Here is a 26,928-nt window from a genome sequence, read left to right as displayed (position 1 = left end):
AATTATTTGACTTCAAAAACATTATTGCAATGATTGCTCAAGTTCTTTGCAGAAAAATTTCCAAGGTTTTCTTCCAAAGATTTTATTCTTTTTAGAAACCCCAGCCAGAAATCCTAGTTCATAAGTCTTGTCATAACAAATTAGGTCTTAACTTTCTGAACTCTGTAAAAAGTGACTCTCTAATCAAGACATTTTTCACATGTTTTGATTGGACTGACCTTTTCGAGTTGACTAAATGGAAGTGATTTTTAAAATGCTTACAACAGATTCCCTGTGATTGTCTATATCCAGACTGGCTCAAAAGGAAAGGATGACTTCACCCAAACATTTATGGAAGGAGAATACTGACAAGTCGGCCTTTTTTATAATTAGAATTTTTAAGATATAAATATTGTGGTGCAACTTGCTGCATTTTGTTTTTCCTCTACTGGGGATTATGAGAATGGTGAAGAGTGTTTAGGATAGGGAAATCAAGAAACAGGTTTCTTGTCCCTATTTGGTATCTCTCTGTGTGATCTTGTGTTATCCAGTTGACCACTTGGTGTCTCTGTTTTTTCTTCTTTAAAAGGAGAGGCATGGACTAGATTTTCTGTAAAAAAACACCCAGACCTAAAATACTCTATTGAATGAAAAAAGGAAATGAAAGAAATAAAACCCAAAGAATTCAATGAATTTGAGGCCAAAGACTGGTTTGCTTTGTTGGTATTTTATACAAAACGTACATCATTCAATTTAGACTTCTCTCTCATTAAGGACTATCAGAAATCACAGTATCACATCATGTAAAACATAACATATTAGTTCAGAAATTATAGAACATTTTGGATATTTGTGCATGTGTGTGGCACACTGAATAAGTATTTTGCATTAGAAGCCATTTATTTACACAAATGAGATTCCAATTATAGATTTAATTTTCAATCCAGAAGGTACTCACATTAAAACCTACTTGCTTCACTTATTCTGGCAGATACTAAATACCTATTCTTATTATTAATCTCTTGTTTTTTCCCCTCTGTCTCATTATATGATCAAGTGATGTGAAAAATGAAGGTGTCAAGAAGTGTTACAATCTTTGAATAATCTTTAAAATTATTAACCTTTATTGGAGAAGTTTTCACAGGCATTTCACTAAATTGTATTTTTTTTTCTGTCTCGGTAGAGTAATAATATTACATCTTTGTAAGAAGTTTATTTTGTAAGAGAAATGACAAATTCTCACATAACGTATTTGTAAAAAAAGAAGAATATGTTGACAATTTTTTTGTGTGTGACACATCAGGAGTTGTTAGGGATTGAGCCATATGCAATTATTGTCTGATTACATAAAATTACCATTTGAAAGTGTTCACTTAAAAAATCAAAGAAAAATCAGTTTGTAGACTCATATCAGGCGACATTGTACTCTAGTGTAAAAATAGCTGAACTTTTAGCAAAATGGAAAGTTCCATGATTTGCCATAAATGTACATTTATCTCTAAAGTGTAATGATATTTTGATATAGTCAAAACTCTGTCTAGTATGTTGAATAAAAGAAACTTTCAGGAATATTGATTTATAAAGAACACCAAAGAAAAGAGAATTGAAATTTCATGTTAAAAATTGTTCTACCAACATATTCAATCCATTGTTACAGTAAGCCAAACATACGGTCATTTTTATATCTTATACTTAAAAGAAAATAAACATCCCATTGATTCATCTAGAGCAGTGGTTCTCAACCTGTGGGTCGCGACCCCTTTGGCAGTCAAAGGACCCTTTCACAGGGGTCGCCTAAGACTATCCTGCATATCAGATATTTACATTACGATTCATAACAGTAGCAACATTACAGTTATGAAGTAGCAACAAAAATAATTTTATGGTTGGGTCACAACATGAGGAACTGTATTTAAAGGACCAGAAGGTTGAGAACCACTGATCTAGATGCATATTATTAGCGCGGTGAAAAAGATGGGCATTGGAACCAAACCTGGTTTCAAAATCTGGTAGTGTGTCTTAAAAAAAAAAAATTTAACACCATGCTGGTATTCAATTCATCCAGCTCATTGAAAACTAAACATTCATGTTTAGTTGATAGCATTGTGGATAGGCTAATATGAATAAAGATAGAAGAACCATGACAGGCACAAAGCAGAGCTCAAGAAATGCTAGTTGTTGTGGTTGCTGTTGTTCCTACTAGTATTATTTGATAGGATGTGAAATTGAAATGTTTTCTTAAGTGCCAATATATGGCAATTATCAGATGCCCAACTGAGTGTGAGACAGAATACCCTGGAGGAATCCTCAAAGTAGATAAATTAAAAGCGTTTCCATGAAACTTTTCTTGAAACCTTCACCCACTTTAAGAGCATAAAAGAATCTAGACTAGAGAGGCAGAGGGTAGGGGCTGGTAAGATTTCTTTAGAGAGCTGCTGGGTGGCTCATCTTCCTCTATTTGATTGAGTCGGATACCTTGTTTATAGCAGTTCTGAAGGGTGAAAACTTGAAGAGATCAACCAATGAACTTGTATGCATATGTGCATAACCTGTGGACACAGACAGTGGGAGGTGAGGTCCTGTGGGGGCCGTGGATAGAGGGCGGAGCTGGAAGAGGTTAATGGGGGGAAAAGGAGGACCTATGTAATACTTTCAACAATAAAGATTTAAAAAAAAACTTTAGTGGGATCACTCAGAGGGGGTTAATGTGTGTTTTCTGGAGTAGGGAGAAGCAGTGTGCTTATGCCTCATTCACACCTGTGAAAGTTAAAACATATATGCTATGATTGGGGGCTGGTGGGAGAGAGAAAGACAGGGAATGAATAAAAGGGAAGGAGAGGGGGAGGATAAAGGACCACAAAATGATACTTCTGTGGGGCAGGGTTGTGGTGAGCAGGATGTGTAAGAAGGCATGAATGTTTCCCATGAAACAGATTTGGACCACATGGAAGAGTAAACCTATATGGGGAGGTTTTAAGCCCTGACCAGGAAGAGATGAGTCCTCAGAGATGCTTGGTTTGAGAGGATGGTGACCAACCTAAGGGTAGGCCTCTCACCATCTTAGAATCTTGGTCCAAGCTGGAGACCAATGGCAAACTCACAGAGTACTCTGAGGTGAAAGATTAAGCTAAACACATTTGCCATTTACCAAGCAAATAAGAAGACTTCTGTCCTTATGTTTCTTCTCCTTGATCTTTCAAGTTTTATGGTTCTGACTTAAGGGTAAATTAAACTTTAGCTTGTTCCATGTAACAGATGATATCTATATTTGCCAAATCAAATATGCAATCACCTCTTCTAATTTTATCAATATATTATCTGAAAATTAAGATAATATTAGGAAATAGTCATTTATTTTGTTTGTTTATTTATTTATTTATTTATTTATTTATTTATTTATTTAGTACTTGGGCCTTTTACTACAAGCACTCTCTGTTAACACAGGAAGAGAGTAGAACGCATCAAACAAATTACAAGGCGGTTCATCATTCATCTTTGACTATACGCATTACAAGTGATTTTGAAGAAGATCCTAGGCAGAAATAGGGCATAAGTTTTACTGTAAACCTTTCACTGAAAGTATACAGATGTGATCTATTTCTCAAATTATAAAATGAAACTTCTCCCAACTCATAGTCCAGAAAAATGCCTATCCGTTCCCAGTTGCCTGAATCCCATGTGACAGATGTGTTTGTCCAGAACTGAAGCTGCCAGCAGCCATTTCTTGGGGATGGTCTCATAGGAGTATTCTTGGGGAAAGATTCCTTACACACACCTAAGGACCATGCCCCTGTGCCTCTTATTTCTACCTGCCAAAAATGCCTGCCAGCATCAAATCCCTCAGAACTCAGGACAGCTGGGTAAGAAGTGCGTGCCTGAAGATTATGAAGACCAAATGATGTCCTATAGGTCACACTTTTTCTGTCTCTTGAGCTAATGAGACTTGGATGGGCTGTTTCAGGATCCAGTGTCAAATCTACCTGAAATGTGTGGATCATTTTATGCAGGCCGAAATAATGTCGGGGGAGAGAGCAACTCTCCTCCTTTAATTCATATAAAAAGATGCCTAGGGTCCCTAGGTTATCATACCTGTTGTGGATACTTTCAATACCAGTGAGTAAATCTACGTCTGTCTTCAAACACTTACTGATAATATCAATAAGCTGACTGTTTAATATGGAGCTGTGGTTTGATATTTGGTTTTTCTCTTCCATTAATTTTTCTTCAACATTTGTTGTTTCAGTTAGCAAACTGATAAGCATTGCATTCTGTTCCTTTTCCAAAAAAATGTTTAAATTGTTTAACTTCAGAGTGCAATTCATCCTTTTGATGTTCTATCTTCTGTCTTAATTCAAAACATTTTGACATTTGCATTTCTGACTGATTTTCAGTATCTTTAATCTGCTGGCTCAAGGACTCAATATAGCTCTTGAGCTTCCTCCTGTGAGTAGCTGCAGTTTCTTCAATGGGCATCAGGGGGTGATCCCCATGATCAGAGGAGACCCTGCACTGGGCACACAACAGCTCCAGGTCCTTCTCACAGAACAGGACCAGACCCTCATGGTGCCTCTTACACAGGGGTTCCTCTTGCCTTTTCATCTTTCCCCTCATGCCGGGAATCTGCTGAACGATCTCGGTCATGTGACACAATTGGGTGTTCCCCTTCAAGCTCCTGTCAGGGCAGTGGTGGAGGCAGACAGGGCAGGGAAAGGTGCCCTGTAGACCTTCCCAGCGCTGGTGGATGCAGGAGGAACAGAAATTGTGCCCACACTCAGTGGTCACTGGGTCTCTCAAGTAATCCAGGCAGATGGGACAGCTGGCCATTGTGCAGTGAGAGTGTCTGTCCCAAGACAGTCTCGTCAGTCCGTGTGATCCTCCAGGAGTGAGGAAAAGTGAGAAGCTGAGGTCTGCTCAGGCCTCCCTCCCTGTGGAAGCCACTAGGAGTGTCCAAGAAGAGTTACAGCCACCAACTGTAGTCCAGTCTACTTGTTGCCCTCTCCTGTATTTAACACCACTTTGCACAAGGGATTGTAGAGTGCTCCTGGTCAAAAAACAAGCACAATCCAAGTCATATGTCATTTCTGGAGCCTGCTCCTTTGAGTGAGTCCCTGAAGTGTGTCTTCAAGAAGAGTCTCTGAAGTGTGTCTCTAAGAAGAGTCTCCGAAGCCAGTCTTCTACCCGTTAAATGCTTAGTAATGTGAGCCTGGCCTATATATACCACTAGGAGGATTAATCTCTTTAAGACCTCATCCACCAAAGGCTCCTCCTTCGAAGTGGGACTTGTGGGAAAGGGTGGTACTAGGATGATCTTTAGTAGTATGGTTGATGGGATCTCCTCTTATTCCTGCAGGCTAGGAGGGACTAACCTTGTTAATATGCATAATCTAATTTGTACCTTTATAATCCTCCCTTGAATACTTCAACACCCTTTAATCCCTTTGGCTGAGGAGCAAACTAAAATGAACAGTAAAATCTTGCCATAGCTTAGAGGATAGAGCATCAGCCTGTGGACTCAAGGGTTCCAGGTTTGATTCAGGTCAAGGGCACATACACAGGTTGCAAGCTCAATCACCAGTCGGGGGCATGCAGGAGGCAGCTGATCAATGACTCTGTCTCATGGATGTTTCTATCTCCCTCTCACTTCCTCTCTAAAATCAATAAAAACATATTTAAGTAATAATGCTAATAAAAGGAAAATCTTTGCTTCCTTTCCAACTTGGGCCTGGCATAGTGGTTCCCGAAAAGAAGGGTGGAGAGAAGGGCCTTTCTGTCATCAAGGAGGTAGTGACCAGAGAACACACCATCAATATCACAAGCCCATCTAAGGAGTGGGTTTCAAGCAATACATGAAATATATCTGCATGTGAGTGTGAAAAACAAAAACAAAACCAGTAGATATATTTTTTGTAAAAAGCAAATTATAGGGAGCATTTGATATCTTGCTTCCTAGCATTGGTCATCATTTTGGACTCAAATAAATGCTTATTAATTACTTAATTTTTTAATCCTCACCCAAGAATTTTTTTCCATTGAATTTTAGGGTAAGTGTAAGAGAGAGGGAAAGACAGAGAGAAAGATTGATGTGAGAGAAACAATTGTTTCCTCCTCCATGACCCCAGTGAAGGGCCCAGGTAGGGGAAGAGCCTGCAACCAAAGTATGTGGCCTTGATTGGATTTGAACTCAGACCCTTTGGTCTGCAGAACCATGGGCTATCAACTGAGCCAAACTAGCTAGAGCTCTTTTAATTTTTTTAAAGAAATTCAAATATTTTATTAACACTTTCAGTCCCAAAGGGAGCCTGGGTTTCTCATTTCTTTTTCTTTTAATTAAATCTTTATTGTTCAGATTATTACAGTTGTTCCTCTTTTTTCCCCCTATAGCTCCCCTCCACCAGGTTCCCACCCCATCCTCTGCCCTTACCACCCCCACACTGTCCTCATCCATAGGTGTACGATTTTTGTCCAGTCTCTTCCCGCATCCCTCACACCCCTTTCTCCCCAAGAATAGTCAGTCCACTCCCTTTCTATGTCCCTGATTCTATTATAATCACCAGTTTATTCTGTTCATCAGATTATTTATTCACTTGGTTTTTAGATTAACTTGTTGATAGATGTATATTTGTTGTTCATAATTTGTATCTTTACCTTTTTCTTCTTACTATTCTTAAAGGATACCTTTCAGCATTTCATATAATCCTGGTTTGGTGGTGATGAACTCCTTTAGCTTTTCCTTATCTGTGAAGCTCTTTATCTGACCTTCAATTCTGAATGATAGCTTTGCTGGATAAAGTAATCTTGGTTGTAGGTTCTTGGCATTCATCACTTTGAATATTTCTTGCCACTCCCTTCTGGCCTGCAAAGTTTCTGTTGAGAAATCAGCTGACAGTCATATGGGTACTCCCTTGTAGGTAACTGACTGTCTTTCTCTTGCTGCTTTTAAGATTCTTTCTTTGTCTTTTGGCTTTGGCATTTTAATTATGATGTGTCTTGGTGTGGTCCTCTTTGGATTCCTTTTGTTTGGGGTTCTCTGTGCTTCCTGGACTTGTAAGTCTATTTCTTTCACCAGGTAGGGGAAGTTTTCTGTCATTATTTCTTCAAATAGGTTTTCAATATTTTGCTCGCTCTCTTCTTCCGGCATCCCTATAATTTGGATGTTGGTATGCTTGAAGCTGTCCCAGAGGCTCCTTACACTATCTTCGTATTTTTGGTTTTTTTTTTTTCATTTTGCTTTTCGGGTTGGGTGTTTTTTGCTTCTTCGTATTTCAAATCTTTGTCTTGATTCTTGCGATCCGCTAGTCTGCTGTTGGAACTCTGCTTAATATCCTTTATTTCAGTCAGTGTATGCTTAATTTCTAGTTGGTCCTTTTTCATAACCTCGAGGGACTCACTAGATTTCTTGAGGGTCTCACTACATTTATCGGCGGTCTCACCAGACTTGTTGAGGGTCGTACTAAATTTATTGGCAGTTTCTAGAAAGTTCTTGAAAAACCTTAAAAGTGTGGTTTTGAACTCCATATCCAGTAGTTTGCTTCCCTCCATTTCTGTCATTTGTGTCCTGTTTCTTTGTCTCCACATTTTTTATGCTTCCCTGTGTTGATAGGGTGGCTTTCTGTGCTAGGAGTCCTATAGGGCCCAGTGGCTCAGCCTCCCCAATTACCTGAGGTGGACACTCTTGGTGCACCCCCTTGTGGGCTTTGTGCACAGTATGTTGTAGTTAAGCCTTGATTGTTGTAGGTATCACTGGGAGGAATTGACCTCCAGGCCAATTGGCTGTGAGAATCAGCTGTGTCTGCACTGGGAGAACTTCTGTGCTGGAAACACCCCTCCGGGACAAGACTTGCTTCAATGGGGCTTTGGTGCTCACAGAGTCTGCCCCCTGAGTGTGTCCTTTATGGATGTGAGGAGCTGCAATCTGGATGGTCCCACTCTGACCACTGGGCACACTGGCTCCTGGATCTCTGAGGAGGTGCTAATCTAGCCTCTGCCTGAGGCTACCCAGCAGGGGCTTAGCTGTGAAGCAATGCAAGTTGCCATGGGGCCTTGGGCCAGCTGCAAGTTTATTAGGTAATTTTCAGATTGCAAAGGGCCAGGCCTTTCATATGCAAAAGCCAGTGCACAGCTTGGGTGGGGCAAGGTCCCAGGGGATCAACAGGGTGGAGCAAGCAGCTATGGCTGCCCTCAAAGGCCCTGCTCTACACTATCCCGGCAATTGCTGCAAGCACCTCTGAGAGAAAGCTGCCCTCGAGTTCTGACTGATGCCAGACAGTCCAGTTTCTCTCATATGAGTCTGGGTCCCCAGAGACTCGGCCAGAACTGGAGCTCAGAGCTTGAGACTCCCTCCCAATTGAAAAAGACAACTCTGTCCTCAGCCGCTAGCCCTCTCCGCGTGCGCCTCAGTACCTCTGTACTTTACTTCCACACTGCAGCTCCTCTGAGTCTTGGTATGCTTTTCTCTTTCCTTTTAGTTGTAGAATTTCCACTCAGCCAGCCTTCCTGTGGTTCTGGATGATGTCCATTCCATCTTTCAGTTGTATTCTTGAAGTGGTTGTGCTAAACAGCAATCTCTGGTGTTTACTTATGCTGCCATATTGTTTCCCCCCCCCTCAGGAAATAGTCATTTAGATACATGAATAAAATGACTTGAATATATTTGTAAATACAGGAGCCCCAAGGAACGAAGCCATATACAGCTGGCATTCTAAATAATATATACTTTCAAATAGGACAATATTTGGAGAATGGTATCAAGAATCAAAGATAGCCCAGGCATAGCTCAGTGGTTGAACATCGACCTATGAACCAGGAGGTCACGGTTCGATTCCTGGTCAGGGCACATGCTCGGATTGTGGGCTCCATTCCCAGTGGGGGCACTGTGCAGGACGCAGCTGATCAATGATTCTCTCTCATCATTGTTGTTTCTTTATCTCTCCCTTCCTCTATGAAATATACATATATATATGTAATTACATATATACATATATATGTAATTACATATATATGTAATATTTTAATAGGTCATAATAAGGACTTAAATCTAATAAAGTAGAAATATAATAGGTCTAAATATTAAGCTCTCCATTCAAGTTCAACAATTCTGTTATATAAATGTATACTTAAGTATATTAATATTTTAGGAGTTAGTTTATGGCAGCCATATATTAATGATATATAATTCTAGATTTTAATCTATAATTAAATATTTCTCAAAGCCACTTAAATTGTAAATTTTATAATAAACTTGTGATAATTACCACAATATTACATATATTACATTTTGCTGAGTGTATACTAAGTTTACAGTTCTGTAGCAAGTAAAATATTGACAGGAGAAAACAGTACTTAATTTATGGATTCGGCAGTTGCGTTAATTTGTCTAGAGCAGTGGATATTCTTAGGAAAAATAAGAAAAGTGATATGCTGAAATGCAGTTAAAGAGCAGTAAAGAATGGAGAGCAAATGTCCCAACGTGTTGCACTTGGAGCAGCAGCATAAGCATCACATGGGAACTTGTTAAAAATGCGTATTCCTGGATCCCACTCCAGACCTACCAAATCTGAAACTCTGAGAGCAGATTCCAGCAAGCTGTGATTTAACAAGCCCTCCAGGTAATTGTAATTCATGCTCAATTTGAGAACCACAGTGTAGACGGCTGGCGTGATTTGATTTGGAAGGCAATTCATGGCCACTGCACATCAGTGGAAATAAAGGATTCAGAGATCCCATAGCTTGCGGTAGCAATATGATTTATTGGCTAACTTATGTATGCATAACCCAGGGAGCACCTAAAAGAGCTGGTGTTGAAACTCTTGCTTTGAAAAAAAATGATAGTGTTTGATTTTTTAAATTTTATATCTACCATTTCAAATGTCTGTCAGAAACAGGGCCTATATATTTTGAATCACAGATAATGAATTCTTTCTTCCTCTAAAACAGTGTTGGGTAAGGTTCCAAAAAAGTAATTACAGGCCAGTTAGTAAATATATGCTGAGACAGTAGTAGTGCCAAATAGCAACAGTTATTAATCAGCTAGAGAACAGACCTTTTTTTTTAAAAAAAAATAATATGGGCTGGGGACTCCATTAAAGAAAGAATCTCCATCTCAGTTACTAAACATGTTTCTCCACTATTTTTGTCTTCATAGGTATATCTTTTCTGTTCTTTTGTTGTCTAATAGAATTATAATCAGGGCTGCATATTTTTATAAATTGCTCCTGTACTTCCTGTCTTCCTCTTTTATTCAATAAGCTTGTCAGGATGAAAGAGATTATGCGAAAGTTTTGGAAGTTCAGAATCACAGCAATTTCACTCTCATTTTCATATAAACTGAACAGTAAATTGTTATATTGTAACAGTGTATCACTTTGGACCTAAATTATAGCAAAGTAGTTTGTGAATCTCATAACAAAGATAGAATAGTTCATTTATGCATGCACGTTTCTTTCAGTTTGCTATATAACTCACAGCTCTAGCACATTTCATGTAACATTTTAATATATTGGCTTGGAAGGATATAGTCATAATCTGCTGGGCTTTGTTATTTTGTTTCTCTCTAACATTTATTGCAAAAGCTAGTTAGAAACCCATTTTAGGATTCAGCTTCTTATTCTAGGATTATTCCTGTTTTAGGTCAATGGAAACCTACGAAACACTGTGTCTGGAAATGGAAGAGTCACATCTACCTTGCTGCTCTTCCTCTTTTTATGTTGTACTTCTAGCCAATCATTAGATTCTTGCCATGGCACTTATAGTCAGAACTATGCCTCATGCTCAATAATTGGTCTAGAGTTCTATCTTGATTCTCAGTCTTGCCCTCTGTCTAGTTAAAAAAAAAAAAATTACGGGAAATTCTTGCCATAGTTTGCAATCTCATTACCTCTCCCAGACAGTGAGTATTCATCCACTCAACAGGTATTAGATCATTCTCTTTCAAAGTGCCCCAATTTGATTGACATGCATTTCAAGCAATCTTGCTTAGTGATCAGAAGAATGTATGTGAATGTCTCCTTATATTGGCTGTTAGAAAATTTCTTATCACCTGTAGTGAGTGCTGTTGGTACCCCACCTAGATGTTCTTATCCTATAAGTACACCCATTCTCCATCTGCCGGGGGTGTAGAATTTTTACTCACAGCTATCACCATCTCCACTACCTTTCTCTGAAGAATTGCCTTAGGCCACTGGTTCTCAAACTTTATCTTGCTTTTGAATCACCTAGAAAGCTTGTTAAAACAGATGGCTTGGCATAGCTCTCAGAGTTTCTGATTCAGTAGGTCTAGGATGGGACCTGAGAATTTGTATTTCTTATAAGTTCCTAATGATGATGCTGCTGTTGGTCTGGATAACTGTCTTTGAGAGTAACTTGTCTAGTCTAAAAGTAGCAGATTCTTGCCTGGCCAACATGGCTCAGGGGTTAAGCATAGACCTGTGAACCAGGTCACAGTTCAATTCCAGGTCAAGACACATGACTGGGTTGCGGGCTCCATACCCAATAGAGGGTGTGCAGGAGGCAGATGGTTGCTGACTTTCTCTCATCTCTCTCTCTCTCTCATATATATGAGCTTCTTTGTTCCTGGAGTCTATGTGTCCCATCTTTGCTCAGGGCACACCGTGCTCACTGACTGATTGCCATCAGCTTATAAAGGTCAGGCCCTCTTGCCTCAAATTGGAAATATTTGTGTTTCATTTATGCTCCAGACCTGACTGGTGGGATCAGAATTAGTCACCATCAGAAACCACATTTTGGCTTCACTTCCCCCCTCCCCATTTATCTTGCTTCTTTCATTCTCCTTCTCTCAAAAGCCCTTTGTCAATAAATAACCTGAAAAAAATCCCCATCTCAGACCATACTTGTAGGGGACAGGACCAGCACATTGTACCTGTGTGTTTGTGGGTTCTAGTCTCTTTATTCCAATTTATTCAACCAACTTGTATTGAATGTCTTTGAATGATCTGAGCAGAATATGGCATATGGGAAGTATTAAAACCCAGTCTTTTTCTCAAGCCGCCCACCATTTAGTCAAAGAGTGGCTAAGTAAATGTACAAATACAACACAGTGTAGTTGATGCTATGCTATATAAGTGCTGTGAATTTGAGGCCACAGAAGCTTTTATCTGGGCCATGGAGGGTGTCATAAGCTGCATCATTTAGAGAAAGAGACTCTGAGATGGAGATTTGTGGCTATGAGGTTTATTGAGGCATATTCTTGGGAACACCTGTAAGAACGTGAGGAAAACCTAATTGTGCAGATGGGGAGGTTCAGTGAGGCCTCAGGAAAGCCCATGGGGAACTCTGGAGATGTCCAGAATTAAGGAAAAGGATCAGTCACTGGATGCAGGCTGCCCACGGAGAGGGGCATAACATTGGTAGGAGCAACACCCTTTGCCTGAGGGATGCTGGATGAGGGATTCAACCATAAGGTGCCATTTGCCAGTTCTCCCAACTTCTCAGGAAATAGATGCCTCAGTCCTATAGTGGGGGATACAGCATCCAGTACAAGGGGCCAATGGATACAAGGAGAGATCGGTCCTCAGCCCTTTCATCCCTGGACCATACAAAACAAGTTGGACCTTATGAGAAAAAGTGTGGGAATTCAGCATGAAAAGTACACACACACACACACACACACACACACACACACACACACACACACGTTCTTGGAGACTTGTTATTGTGATCAGCTCAGTAATATATCCTGGCTTCCTGCCAGACAACCATCAATCCTTGTCCACCCACCAAGAATTTTAATTGAGTCTATTCTTAAGCACTAAATTTCTCAAATATTGCAAATGATAAATGAAAGGTGAATCTGAGATTTCCTGGAAATATATTCCATAGACAGACCTGAAAAAGTTTAAAACCTTGTTGAAATGACTCTGAGGAGTAATGCAGCAGGTAACAAATCTACCGACAAGCAGCAATCTTCAGAATAAACATATGTGGGCCCAGAGTTCAGAGGCTAAAGCCGATTTAATGAGAAAGCTGTCGCTATTCTTTTTTATGTGAAATAAATGTATTCCAAGTACCGAAGTCACAGCCTAACAGTAAATAAACTGGCTGGAGGGCTGAGCATTTGTTTTACACTGTTCTCAGGGTCACTTGAAGATGAATGGGAGTTACCTGGATTGAACAGAATTCTATCCAGTGTGTTCTAATGTGTAGTGATAAAATTAGAGAAGCTAATTAAAGAAAATGGATTTGAATGTAAAATTGTTTATTTTGCAGTGCATCTATGCCAAACATTGAAATCTTCTATTGCTATAATAGCAGTATGTCATTTGTAAAGAGGAATAGAAAATCTTAGTGAATAAAGACCAGGCTATTAAAAAGACTTCGTGAAGTTAATTATATAATGTTAAGACAACAGAAGGAAGACTCAAGGAACCTCATACTTATCCAGAAAAGCGTCACACAGATTCACAAGTTTTATTTTACAAATTTAAGGCCAGAGATCCAGCGCACCTGTGTGTGTGTGTGTGTGTGTGCGCGCGCGCGCGCGCGCGCGCGCGCGGGCACACACACACACACACACACACACACAAGAATAAAATAGGTCTACCTCTCTCCTTGCAGTAGCTGGAATCTGTCCTGATGGAATGGCCTCTGGCAATCATATGAATCAGCATGAAAGAATCGTAGACCGGGCCTCTGGAAACTATCTCCCCTCTGAAATGCATGTTTAATTTACCTCATGGCAAGGCCAGTGACACTCAAGGATTGAAAATGAGGTTAGAAAAATGAAATGTTTCTCCTCTTCAGGGAAGGTCTTTTGCCTGATTAACAATACTTAAACATTTTGCCCAAGAAAGAATAGTACCAAACTTCAGGAGCCAAATTATTATAGAACAACAAACCACTTCTGTGCTTTAGGGGCCATAAAAGTTCAAGGGTGAGCAAACTGGCCCTTAGGCTAAATCCAGCCCACCACTTTTTTATGTTTTTCTTTTTATATATTTTTAACATATTTTTATTGAATTCAGAGAGGAAGGGAAAGGGAGACAGAGATAGGAACATCAATGATGAGAGAGAATCATTGATCAGCTACCTCCTGCACATCCCACACTGAGGATTGAGCCCACACTCCGTTTATGTGTCCTGACCTGGAATCAAAGCCAGACTTCCTAATTTAAAGGTCAATGCTCAACCACTGAGCCATGTCAGCCAGGCCCTGCCACTCTTTTCTGTAAATGAAGTTTTATTTGAATCCAGCTATGCTGATTTGCTACTGTCTATAGCTATTTTTGCGCCCCAATGGGAGTTGAGTAGTGCTAAAGGGACCATATGGCTCATAAATCCTAAAATAGTATGGTCTAACCCTTTACATAAAATCCTTGCTGACCTCTATTTTACTCTGTTCTAGTTCAGTATATTCCAGGTTTACTGGTGATAAGAATCACTTGGAGTACTTGTTAAACCTACAGCTTCTCAAACCCCTTCTTTGGAGACTCTGAGTCAGTGAGTCTGAATGAGACACAGAAATGTGTATCTTTAACAGGTAGTACTGGAACTTTGGAGAAACATCGGTTGAGTTATTTTACACCCCAGTTCTCCTGCATACCATTTTTATGTCCATCAAGTCCGCATTTTTTTCTTTAAATTTTTCCACATCTCTCCACATGAGTGCAAGGTACAGAACAATGTACCGCGTGGAATTGCCAGGGGCGGGGTTTGCTAGAAGCAAAGCTTATGACAAGAATTTGGGTGAACGCAGTTTTTTTGAGGGAACATTCTCAAGAGTAAGGAACTTGTGGAAGCATGGTAGGGTAAGGGAGAAAAAGTAAGCAAGGATGTGGTCTCACTTGGAGACATACTTCAGTCTGATCCCACAGTGACGTCCACAACATGAATTGCCCCACAGTGTTAATCCCAACTCGAGGCAAGAGAGCTGACCTTGTGTACATGTCCTTTCATGCCATCAGTCAGTCATTTGGATGTAGGGTGTTCTTGAACAGAGGACAGCTGAGAGCCATTAACATCAGTAACTGGGGCACATGCATACCTCTATTAAAGGAGGATGGAAGGAGATGTATAGCATCCACTATAGGAGTTGAACCCCCAAAAGAATTAATATTTAGATATACCCATATTGTGCCCTCCAGAAAGTCATACCTGAGCTAGTCTTTAAAAGATGATTCAAATGTATTTTTAAATGGGTAAATCTTTGGAAGTAATAAATGCATCTGCTAGAATGGGCATCTTCAGTCTTCTACCTTCTTTGAAAAATAAAAGGAAAATATGTGTCAGAGAGAAGTAACTTTTCCAGTAAATAATTATTGTTTTTTGACAAGTGTCTTTGACTTGGTAAGATCTTGGAGTGATGTTAACTCTGGTAGGGTGACAGGAGGTTCTTCTGAGTTTGAATGTATGCAAACATTGCAGAGGCCCACTTAGAATAAAACTTACTGTCAGATAACTTATTTTCTTGTGTGTGTGTGTGTGCATGTGGATATGTGTATAAATATGTGTGTATATGGTTGTGTGTGGTGTATATGTATGTTTGTGTGTATGTATATAATAAAAGCCTAATATGCAAATTGTCCCCTCAACCAGGAGTTCGAATGCTCGCTATGATATGCACTGACCACAAGGGATGGCACAGAACATGGTGGGAATCAGCAACCAGTGGTGGGGGCAGTGGGTGGGGCCACTGCCCAGCTCCCAGATGCTGAGGGAGCCAGGCGGGGGCCCGATGACTCAGGTGGAAGGGAGTGTGTGGGGCCCAAGGGCCCAGGTGCTCCCCAGGGCCCAGAGGTCAGCTGGACAGGCCAGGCCTAAGGACTGTACCAGTGCATGAATTTCATGCACTGGGCCTCTAGTATGTGTGTGTGTGTGTGTATATATATATATATATATATATATATATATATATATATATATATTAGAGGCCCAGTGCACAAAAATTTGTGCACTCGGGGGGGAGGGGGGGTCCCTCAGCCTGGCCTGTGCCCTCTCGCAGTCTGGGACCCCTCAGGAGATAACGACCTGCTGGCTTAGGCTTGCTCCCGGGTGGCAGAGGGCAGGCCCAATCCCTAGGTGCAGCCCCTGGTCGGGCTCAGAGCAGGGCTGATTGGGGAGTTGGGGCGCTGCCCCCTGTCACACTCAAGGCAGGGTCGATGGGGAGGTTGTGGAGCAACCCCCTGTCACACACAGAGCAGGGCCCATCAGGGGGTTGGGGTGCTGCCCCCTGTCACACACAGAGCAGGGCGGATCAGGGGGTTGGGGCGCCGCCACTCTCACACTCAGGGCAGGGCTGATGGGGAGGTTATGGCTCTACCCCGTCACACACAGAGCAGGGCCCGTGGGGGGGGAGCTCCCCCCTATCAGGCACAGAGCAGGGTGGATAGGGAGGTTGTGGCCCCGCCCCCTGTCACACACAGAGCCGCAGGGCGATCAGGGGGTTTGGGCGCTGCCCCCTGTCATGCTGATTCCAGTGCCGGGAGGCCTCACGGCTCCGCTGATCCCGGTGCCGGGAGGCATATTACCCTTTTTCTATATAGGGTAGAGGCCTGGTGCACAGGTGGGGCCGGCTGGTTTGCCCTGAAGGGTGTCCTGGATCAGGGTGGGGGTCCCCACTGGGGTGCCTGGCCAGTCTGGGTGAGGAGCTGAGGGCTGTTTTCAGGCTGGGGGTGACTGAACTCCCAAACGCTCCTTTTTTCCTTTTTTTTTTTTTTTTTAATTCTGGGCCAGCTTTAGCTTGAGGCTTGTCTCCAGCTCTTAGGCCTCCGGCTGAAAGTAGGTTTCTGGCCTTTGCTTACAATGTTGCGAATCTGCTGGCTGAAGTTGGGCGTATTTGTTACAATGTTTCTTAAACTGCCCGCTCAGAGGCCTGCAGCGGCAGGGGGGGAACATTGGTTTCCTCCGTCACTGAGGCAACCAAGCCTCATGTTAGTTTCAAGCTGCCTGGCTGCCGGCCGCCATCTTGGCTGACAGTTAATTTGCATAACTCGCTGATTAGCCAATGAAAAGGGTATCGGTCGTACGCCAATTACCATGTTTCTCTTTTATTAGATAGGATATATATATATATATATATATATATATATATATATATACATACATACACACACACACATACATACATTTTCTTCTATCAATGGACACTTAGGTTGTTTTTATGCCTCCACTATTATAAATAGTGATTTAATTTCCTTCGGATAAAAGTTTTGTTTTTATAGGTTATATTGATTAGTGAATTTATATTAATGTTTGTGTATTTAATTTGTAAATTTCCTGCTACTATCATTTTGCCTAATTTTTTTCTTGATATACTCCTTCTTTTATATTGATTTGTAAAGATGTTTTCTATGTCAGTGATATCTGTAATTCATTACAAACAATTTCCTTTGCTTCACCTTAAAAGTTTACTTTAAAAAATGGATTAAATCTATATATTTTTGGATAAATTCTGCCTTTGAATATGTGTTTAGAAAGCTTGTTTTTAACTCAAGTTGAGAGAAATAATCACCTGTATTTTCTTTTAGTGCTTTTAAAATTAACGTTAATATATCTGAAAATTTTATTGCCAGATTATTTTACCCATATGCATGACACATTTTTTTCAATTCACTATTTGCTTGATAAATTATTTTCCCTGTGATGTGAGGTGCTCTCTTTAGTGTGTGATAAGTTCTTACACTATGCTTGGCCTGTTTCTAGAGTTTCTCTTCTGTTTAGCATATCTGCTCTTGCATCACCAGCATATCAGAAACATTTATTTAATTACTATAGTCTTGATTTACATATTGAAATCTGCTGCTTCAAGCATATCAAAACTTTCTTGGCTATTCTTGCACATTTAATTTGTCCAGACTATTTTGGCAAGAGTTTAAAAATGCCATTTGGATTTTTGTTGAGATTGCATTCAAATATTTTGATTAAATTAAAAACAATTGGCAGTTTTACCATATTAACTTTCCATCCAGAACATATGCTTTGTCTATTTTCCAAGTCTTTTTTTAAGATATATATTTTTATTGATCTTAGAGAGGAAAGGAGAGGGAGAGAAAGATAGAAACATCAGTGATGAGAGAAAATCCTTGATCAGCTGCCTCCTCCACACCCCACACTGGGGATCAAGCCCGCAACCTGGGCATGTGCCCTTGACTGGAATTGAACCTGGGACCCTTCAGTCCACAGACCAACACTCTATCCACTGAGCCTAACCAGCCAGGGCTATATTCCAAGTCTTTAAAAATATTTCTCACTGAACATTGTTAGAGTTTTCTTAATGTGGGTCTTGCACATTTCTTAAGTTTATTCATATTCATTTTATTACTGCTACTATTGTAAATTAAAATTTCTGAATTATATTTTGAAATTTATTCCTGGTTATATAAGGAAGCTCTAATTTTGTGTACATGTTTATTTTTAAATGTTTTACCAAGTGTGATGGAATTAGGATCTTGCCAATTTTAAATTGGCCATAAATAGAACATTGGCACATTTGCACATTCCCAAGGACTTCTAACCAATATTTCCTTCGATAATGAGTTATTCCCAAGACTTTTACATATAACTCTCCATTTCTTTTTGTGACTATTTTATGTCACCTTCCACCTGAACAAAGGAAAAATGAAAAGCAATGTGATCAATGCTAGGATTGACCATTAGTTTTTAGAAGACTATATACACGGCTTCCAAATGAGCTAATTTATGTTTTCCACATAATTTAGCAAACAACAAGTGGGAAATAAGGAAATAAATACACTTTATTTTTATTATGTTACTATTTCAAGTTCTCTGAGTCAAACAAGCAGTATAATAAGTACTTACTATTAATATGAAGATATTGATATGCTTAAATAACACCGTCCTTGGAGTTGAAATAGGAGTTACAAATCAATCACAGCATTGTTTGTCCCCCAATCCACTTTATTGTACCCATGCTCAAATCTCCCCCTCTTCCTAACCCAGCAGCTATCTGAGGGCCACTGACCACTCCCTCAGGAAATCTCTGAAGCTACATATGCACCAGATGTCAATAGGAATGAATTGTAACCTATTCTTCCAACTCTCTAATTAGACTTTCCAGCCTAATTGCAGGAGATGAAATTGAGGAAGATCAAATTTACCCAGATGACCAGACTAGAATCATTACAAAGCAATATGTTGACAAGTACAAAGCCAGCATGCTCCTAGGAGTAAAATAGAACCTCCTTTGTCTCATCAGAGTATCAGATGAGGATAAGAATAAGTTGTCTACCTGCTTCACATTCTTCACCATTGGTTTTAAATATTGTTACTTTTATCTTTGCTAATTTCCCAATTGTTTTAAAGTAGAAATGAATATTATGTATTTGTTAAAGAAAACAGTCTATTATTTAGAGAGTGAATTTCTCAAGAACTGTTTTCCTGGAAATTAATTTTTAAAAGAATCTTCTTTAAAATCTTATCTTTAGAGTGAAGAAAATAGTCAATTGTAAAGATATTATGTACTGAAAACACAATCCATTCCTATGATATAAGAGGTGCTGAGAAAATGTTGCTCTTTGAGTTTATCTTAAATAGATTTGGTCTCCTTCATGAGTCTTCCTCCATTATGTAATAGAGGAAAAATAAATTCTCATTCTGGTTTAGGCTTTTTATTTAGGGCTCCATCTCTTATAAGTAGGAAGGCACAGTCTCTCATTCAGCCTCCCTCTACATCTGCTTGTTGCAAATAAGATGTTGCTCAGGTATGTTGGGTAAAGGGGAGATATCCTCAGCCCTCATGGTTGTAAGGAAGAAGTCGTTGGGAGTCATGGCCCTTGTTCTCTAGCCATTGATGTATGTGTCAGCTAGTAGAATGCATAGTTAGCCTTCTAACTGGATTAGTAATTCTCCAACATTGCTTTGTGGTTGACCTGGATTCCCCTTAAATTGGAATGGCTCCAGAACCCCAATTCTCGCTCTATTTTCTGTGCAGCCTACTGGCCAGTGCTCCAACCATAACCTCCTCCATTGAACACACTACTTCTGCCATAGCATACCCACAAACCCCTTGGCAATGTCCAGCTAGAATTCATATTTCCTATAGATGTGTGTGTGTGTGTGTCCATTGTTACACATATTTGTGTCTATACACTAGACTGTCTCACAAAACTTTATATGGTATATTTTGTTTCACCCCAGCTACGGTAGGTTATCAAATATTCCAAAGTAGAGAGTATGTCTCACTTATTTTTGATTCTCCAGCACTACATCTGATACCGAGAATATAAATAATGAATATGTAATCTCTTCATGATTGATAAAATTACTCCAATCTCACTGATGGTAGGTGTGTGACCACTAAACACACACATGATATTGGTGTAAATGGACACAATATTAAAACAACAGCACAAAAAGGAAAAAGACAGCATTCCGTGACATGCTAGGCCACAGTGATGGCGAACCTTTTGAGCTCGGCATGCCAGCATTTTGAAAAACCCTAACTTAACTCTGGTGCGGTGTCACATATAGAATTTTTTTGATATTTGCAACCATAGTAAAACAAAGACATATTTTTGATATTTATTTTGTATATTTAAATGCCATTTAACAAAGAAAAATCAACCAAAACAAATGAGTTCACGTGTCACCTCTGACACACGTGTCATAGGTTCGCCATCACTGCAGCTAGGATAACAATACATTTGGAAGGGTTCCCTGGTCACTATTTGATCCAGCTTCTGAATTTACAATGTAAAATTGGCATTTGTACTCAATGAATTTCTCTACTTTATAGAATCCTTGCAGTGATACTGGACCAAAATTCGAACAAACATGCTTAGACTTGCACAGTCTCCTCTTTTTTTCTCTAGTCATTTTCATGTAGCGCTAAACATGTAAATGGTGCTTTACAAAGCACAAGAAAGGGATCAAAACCCTGATCACAAATACTTACATGGAAAAGCTTTAAAGAGGTTTTTCTGGTTTCCTAAAACGATAAGAAAAAAGCTCCATTGAGAAGGGAGTGCAGGGGGTGGGGGGGCGGCGGCGGGAGAAAATAACAACAAGGCATTCAGAGGCCACTTGATGTTTTGAGATTAAATGGAAACAATGCCTTTATTGCAATGAGCACTCCTGATGTCTGTGGAAGGTGGGACACAGTCACTGACAATGACTGCATTATCTCTGGCTCTGGGTTCACAGTGCTTTGCAGTGCTGTTATTTAAAACTAAGTAAGTGTTGCCACTACTCTATAATTTGTCTGTGGGATATCTGGTTACTTTCAGATAAAAGAAAATGTCTCATGATAATGGGGTTTTTGTATGAGTGTACTCTTTCTTCCATAAAAAAACCCACAAAATTATTTAAGGATTTATATCTGCTCACATTCAGGAAGAAAAGAAGCTTTAAAAAGTTTTACTACTCTCTCACTATAGCAGTTCTTGCCTGGCTTTCCATCAGGGGAAAATATTACCTTCAGCATATAAAATATTACCTTCTGCGTATGAAAGGGACAATGCCAGATGCTTTAAATGGTCATAATTGAGAAGGATATGGAAAAGGCAGCATCTTCCCACTGTTCCATTTAAATGTGGAGGAGGAAAAATGTATTAAAAAGAAAAGAGCCCAGCTGGTGTAGCTCAGTGGTTGAGCATCGACCTATGAACCAGGAGGTCACGGTTTGATTCCTGGTCAGGGCACATGCCTGGGTTGCAGGCTGGATCCTGGTGTGGGGCGTGCAGGAGGCAGCCGATCAGTGATTCTCTCTCATCATTGATGTTTCTATCTCCCTCTCTCTCTCTGAAGTCAATAAAAGATATATTTATGTGTGGAGGAGGAAAGACCTTTGGATAAATTAACACTTGTAGGACTGACCAAAATGAATGAACTCTGGCAGAGGCCTATACATATCTATTTGATGATCTAGCAAGTCTTGTTTCTGGCTTACCCTGCTTTCTAATGCCAGGGAGTCATTAAAATGTGAGACGGATTCTCCAGAAGAGAAAAACCAGATGAAGCTTGACTTGCAGACAGTTTGTCTTGCTAAATAGCATTTGCTTGTACTGGCCATACCTTTCCCTTGGTACAAAATTTCTCTCCCACACACTCATCTGAAAAATCAAAGAGCTGAGTGAATTTCAGCTGCCAAAACCAAAGAACTGTTGGGAACGCACTTTACAAGTGACTAGCAAGTGTGCTCTTAAAAACTGAATATATAGGTGAGCTTGATTTATAATTTGGTATTAAAGGCGAGCCTCTATTATGTCATAGGAATAAGGAAAGGAAAAATAAAAGCAGAATCATGTTGTTGCTACATTAAGAAAAATAATATGGGTATGAGTCCACTATCCCTTATATAGAATTCTAAAATAAAATAAAAAAATAAAAAAAAACTCTGAAAATCAAATGTCTTTGTGATAAATCATTCTACCTAATTTGGATGGATTTGGTGCCTGAGCTTTACCTGACTTACAGTTAATTATTTCTCTTTATTTATCTCTCTCAATGTAACCTTTCATATTCTTCATTGCAAAAATATCTATACTAATAAAAGAGTAATATTCTAATTAGACTGGGAGACCTTCCGGGCGTCCTTCCAGACAAAGCCATGGTGGCTGGGCTGAGGCAAAGGCAGTTAGGGGTGATCAGGCCAAGAGGGGAGGGCAGTTGGAGTGATCAGGCCCACGGGGGGGGCAGTTGGGGGTGAGCAGGCTGGCAGGGGGGGCAGTTGGGGGCAAGCAAGCCAGCGGGGGAGGGGCAGTTGGGGGCGAGCAGGCCAGCAGGGTGGGGGCAGTTGGGGGTGAGCAGGCTGGCAGGGGGCAGTTGGGGACAAGCGAACTGGTGGGGGGAGCAGTTGGGGGTGATCAGGCCAGCAAGGGGGGACAGTTGGGGGTTAGAAGGCCGGCAGGGGGGGCACTTGGGGGCAAGCAGGCTAGCAGGCAGAGTGGTTAGGGACGATCAGGCAGGCAGGCAGGTGAGCGGTTAAGAGAGCCTGTGGTCCCAGATTGGAGAGGGTACAGGCTGGGCTGAGCGACAACCCCCCCCCCCCGCTGCACAAATTTTGTGCACTGGGCCACTAGTTAGTGTATATGATCACAAGGCTGTCACAGGCCCTGCCTAGGGTCCTATAATATATGTATAGCATTATTTTTACAAATTTGAAAAAAGTCTAAATTTCAGAACAGAAAATTCTGAATATTGGAACTTCTGTGTGAGGTATTGTGCTAACTGCTTTACAAACTTCATCTCACTGAAGCCTCGCAACTTCCCTTGAAGATGGACACTGCTATGATGTCCAGTTTATAGATGTGGAAAAAAAGGGGTCACATACTAACCTGATTAACTCAGGGAAGGCCTGCATGGTGGCTTTGCGAACTCAGAGACCTAAAGTAACCACAAAGTATAGTCTGAAATTAAATCTTCAATTAAAAAACAGTCTGTGCTGGGTAGTCATGTCCTAGGCTGCTATCTTCCCTGACAAAGATCAACTTTGATCTTTACTGAGCCTATTGTCTTTTCGCATCTAAGATAACATACCTGTGGAATGTCAGGGTAACTTGTAACTTCCCTTTTTCCCCAACTCCTCAGGGCACAACCAATGTGCCAGAGTGCCAGGAAGGAGACCACAAATTTTTTCATTGTTATTGTTATCATGTTAATTGTTGACTGTTACCTATGCCCACCTAAGTAAGTGAAGTATGTGTCTATCATTTTACTTTTTATCTAATCCCAGAGGTTTCCCTGCTTTGCTTTCTCCCGCCTCCCTAATCTAACCAATGAATTTAATGTAACCCACTTACATCTCCTCCTTTGATTGTAATGTATAGAACAAGGTAAAAAACCACACACCACTGTCCAGAGCATTACTTGATACATTGAGATTCTGCTTCCTGGCAATTGTCAACAGTTTGGCTCAAATAAACTCACAAAAATTATTTACAGGTATGATTTTTTTTTAATATTAACTTGCATGAGGAAATTAAGGATTGGAGAGGTGAAATACGTTGCTCAAGGTCACTCGTCCAGTTATGTATTGTTGCATACTAAACACCCCTGAAAGGCAGTGGCTGAAAACAACCCTTTATTGTTATCATACACATTTCTGTGGTTTGACTGGACCCAGTGGGGTGGTTCTCACATGTGACTGCTGTCAGGTAGGAGCCGGGGATGGAATCATCTGGAGGTATCTTTACTCACATTATCTGTACCTCACTTGGAGTGCCTTGGAGCTGGTCAGGCATCTCTCTCTGCAGGTGGCGTCTCTGCATGGCTACATTGCTCCCACCAGCATGGTGGCCTCAGCATAATCAGACCCCTGACACAGTGACTAGCATCCCGTAGACTAGAGCAAGTGTTCCAAGAAAGAAGAAGTAGAACTTGCCAGTTTATTAAATGCTGGGCTCAGAAACCAGCACAAAATTGCTCCTACTTTTTTTCAGCGGGTGAAAAGAGTTAGAGAGATCACCCAGGGAGGATATGGAATCCAGCCCAGTCTATAGAAATGGAGGCTGCCCAGCTTGTAAGTGAACATCTAGGACTTGAAGTTAGGTCTACCTAGTGCCAAAGTCTATTCACAATGGCAGAAGCTCTCTTGTTCTTTTGCATAATATTCCTCCCCCCCAGTCCTTTTCCTATAATCTCCTACTACTAGCAGACTATACTGTAAGGAGGATATTCTATGGACAAAAAAAAAATAGACTTGTGGCATATTTAAGGGGATGGAGAGTGAGAATTTGTTCTCTTTATCCTGCTCTTACCTCATTGATCCTGAATTTACGCCCATTTAAAAAATCCTCAACTCGATAGCAGAAAAGTGGGCAGAAAATTAAAAAACAAGGAGAGACTCAAAGAAGCGTTAATGTAAGGAATGGACAGGAGAAAAAGGGAAGAGTATGCATTCTGGAGCATTCCGACTACGTGAGCATCTTTACTCCTACCTCTACCTCACCTCTACTCCAAAACTCTAATGTATCTCTCCCACTAAAATGTAATACTTGTCATGTCTTTTTTTGTTTGTTTTAAATATAATTTTTATTGATTTCAGAGAGAAGGGGAGAAGGAGAGAGAGAAACATCAATGATGAGAGAGAATCATTGATTGGCTGCCTCCTGCATGCCCCCTACTGGAGATTGAGCCCACAACCTGGGCATATGCGCTTGACTGGAATCAAATCTAGGACCCTTCAGTTAACAGGCCGATGCTCTATCCACTGAGCCAAACCATCTAGGGCGATTCATGTTTATTTTTGTAAACATTTATCCCATCTCCTAGCACAGTGACTGGTATGTATCAGTTCCCATTCTGTAGCAGAAATTATGCATGAAGCTCTATAGGTCAGCGGATATGCTTCTCAGACATCTCACGCATGACCCATCTCTAGGTCACCCTCTATTCAATGAAAAGTAGGAACAAATAGCTGGGTCATGCTTGTTAGCTGACAAGGTTTGACTTTGAAGTCTAGTCAACCTGTAATGAGACCTTGAGCTGTTCTTGCCCTTGTTAGTTAAGCTTTGGAGTCTAGTCAACCTGTAGACAAATAGAGGAGACCTTGAAAATTGAAGTTACATACTGATATATGCAGGAATAATCACAGTGCTATTCAGACGGAGAGTTGATGCACTAGTTGTCTCTGTAGGGAAAATCAAAGATTCACTGGGATTTAGCAAACTGGCAGTCATGATTTTGAAACCTATCCTCATTTGGACAAACCTATCACATGTGTCAATATAGTATGGTTCCTTCAGGGGGATTTGGGGGGTGAGACCCACAGCAGGAAGTTATGCTGATAAAATCTAGCTGAACAGTAGCACTGCATTTGTCAGTCTTCCTCAGGCATTTGCTTTTCAAGTCCTTTCTCTCCTCACCTTGCCACCTGGATGTTGAACATACGAGCATCCTCCCACGCACTCTCTTCCACTACCTCCCAATAACTACACACCTTCTTATTTCTTCAACAAACTCCATGGTTTTCTGGATCCTCTCATTTTTTTTTCTTGTCAAATGAAAACAATTGATGTTTCCTTCCTACAAAAACAAATGTCACTGCCTGGAGCATCCCTGAATTTGAGGTCATTAGCACAGGGTGAAAATATGAAGCACGGCTTTTTATGATTTACCCCTCTTGTTTGAGTGAAGATGCTGTAGTAGAACATTTTCTAAGAGAGAATAATGAGCATCAGGGCCAAGAAAGTAGTTAAGCCCAATAGTTCAGGTTGCTATGCTACAAACATCAGGAGAGAACGTGCTGCCTTCCCAGTGGTAGAATTGTTACATATCAACATGGGAGGGCCTTTCAGATCTCTTTATCCAATTGCCTCATTTTACCTGTTAGGAAATTGGGAACCAGCTAGGTAAAGCCATCTTCCCACAGACCTGCAATGATACGTTGAGACTATATAGCCCCTGCCGGGAGCCGGTCCATGCCTGCTGTTTCAAGGGACCTGGCATATATGGCATACTGTTCTTGATATGTTTGCTCACCTTCTTGGCGCTGTGTGTTTTGACCAGGGTCACCTCTCCGAGAAAGGTTGTTTCCCCAGGTAGGGATTTTCCCCTGAAGTTAGGGAGGGAAGAAAACCCCTCAACTAAGTGCCAGGCGGGTAATTAATCACTTTAACTACGAACAATCATGCTTAAGCTACATAATCTTTACTCCCTGGAATGGAGATAAGAAACGCCCTAACCTTTGTAATAAAGATTGATAGGATTGAATCAACTGGTATAAATACAGATGTAACAAGACAACAAGACACAGAACTTAGAAGAGAGAACCTACAGACAGAACCTACACAGAACCTACAGACAGAAGAACTTCGCTGGAGAGAACATGGCAAAAGATCCTGGACTGAACCTGACTACAGAAATTGGTAAGAGAACCTGACTAGAACCTGGTGACTGAACCTGGCTGGAGAAACTTGACAGAACCTGGCTGGAGAACCTAGCGAGGGAACATGGCTACAGAACCTGGCTGGAGATCCGAAGCAGAACCTCTCTGGAGATCCAGACCAGAACTTGGCTGGAGATGCTGGCTGGAGATCCTGG

The 26,928-nt window shown here is 40.7% G+C and overlaps 2 protein-coding genes across 2 annotated transcripts in view; one reads left to right on the top strand and one right to left on the bottom strand.

Annotated features, from left to right (window-relative positions):
* IL1RAPL1 (interleukin 1 receptor accessory protein like 1) overlaps positions 1-26,928 on the top strand; it is a 745,385-nt gene that overhangs the window by 426,400 nt on the left and 292,057 nt on the right. The gene's annotated exons all lie outside the window — the stretch shown is intronic.
* Positions 3,465-4,876, bottom strand: LOC132224662 (tripartite motif-containing protein 60-like). The gene is given in 2 exon segments (XM_059679776.1): positions 3,465-4,268; positions 4,270-4,876. Coding segments are annotated over 2 exon segments (1,338 nt in total). The 5' UTR covers positions 4,804-4,876.

The sequence above is a fragment of the Myotis daubentonii genome, chromosome X (genome assembly GCF_963259705.1).
Source record: "Myotis daubentonii chromosome X, mMyoDau2.1, whole genome shotgun sequence".
In the NCBI taxonomy this organism is placed as follows: Eukaryota; Metazoa; Chordata; class Mammalia; order Chiroptera; family Vespertilionidae; genus Myotis; species Myotis daubentonii.
This window is presented reverse-complemented; position numbering and strand designations above follow the sequence as displayed.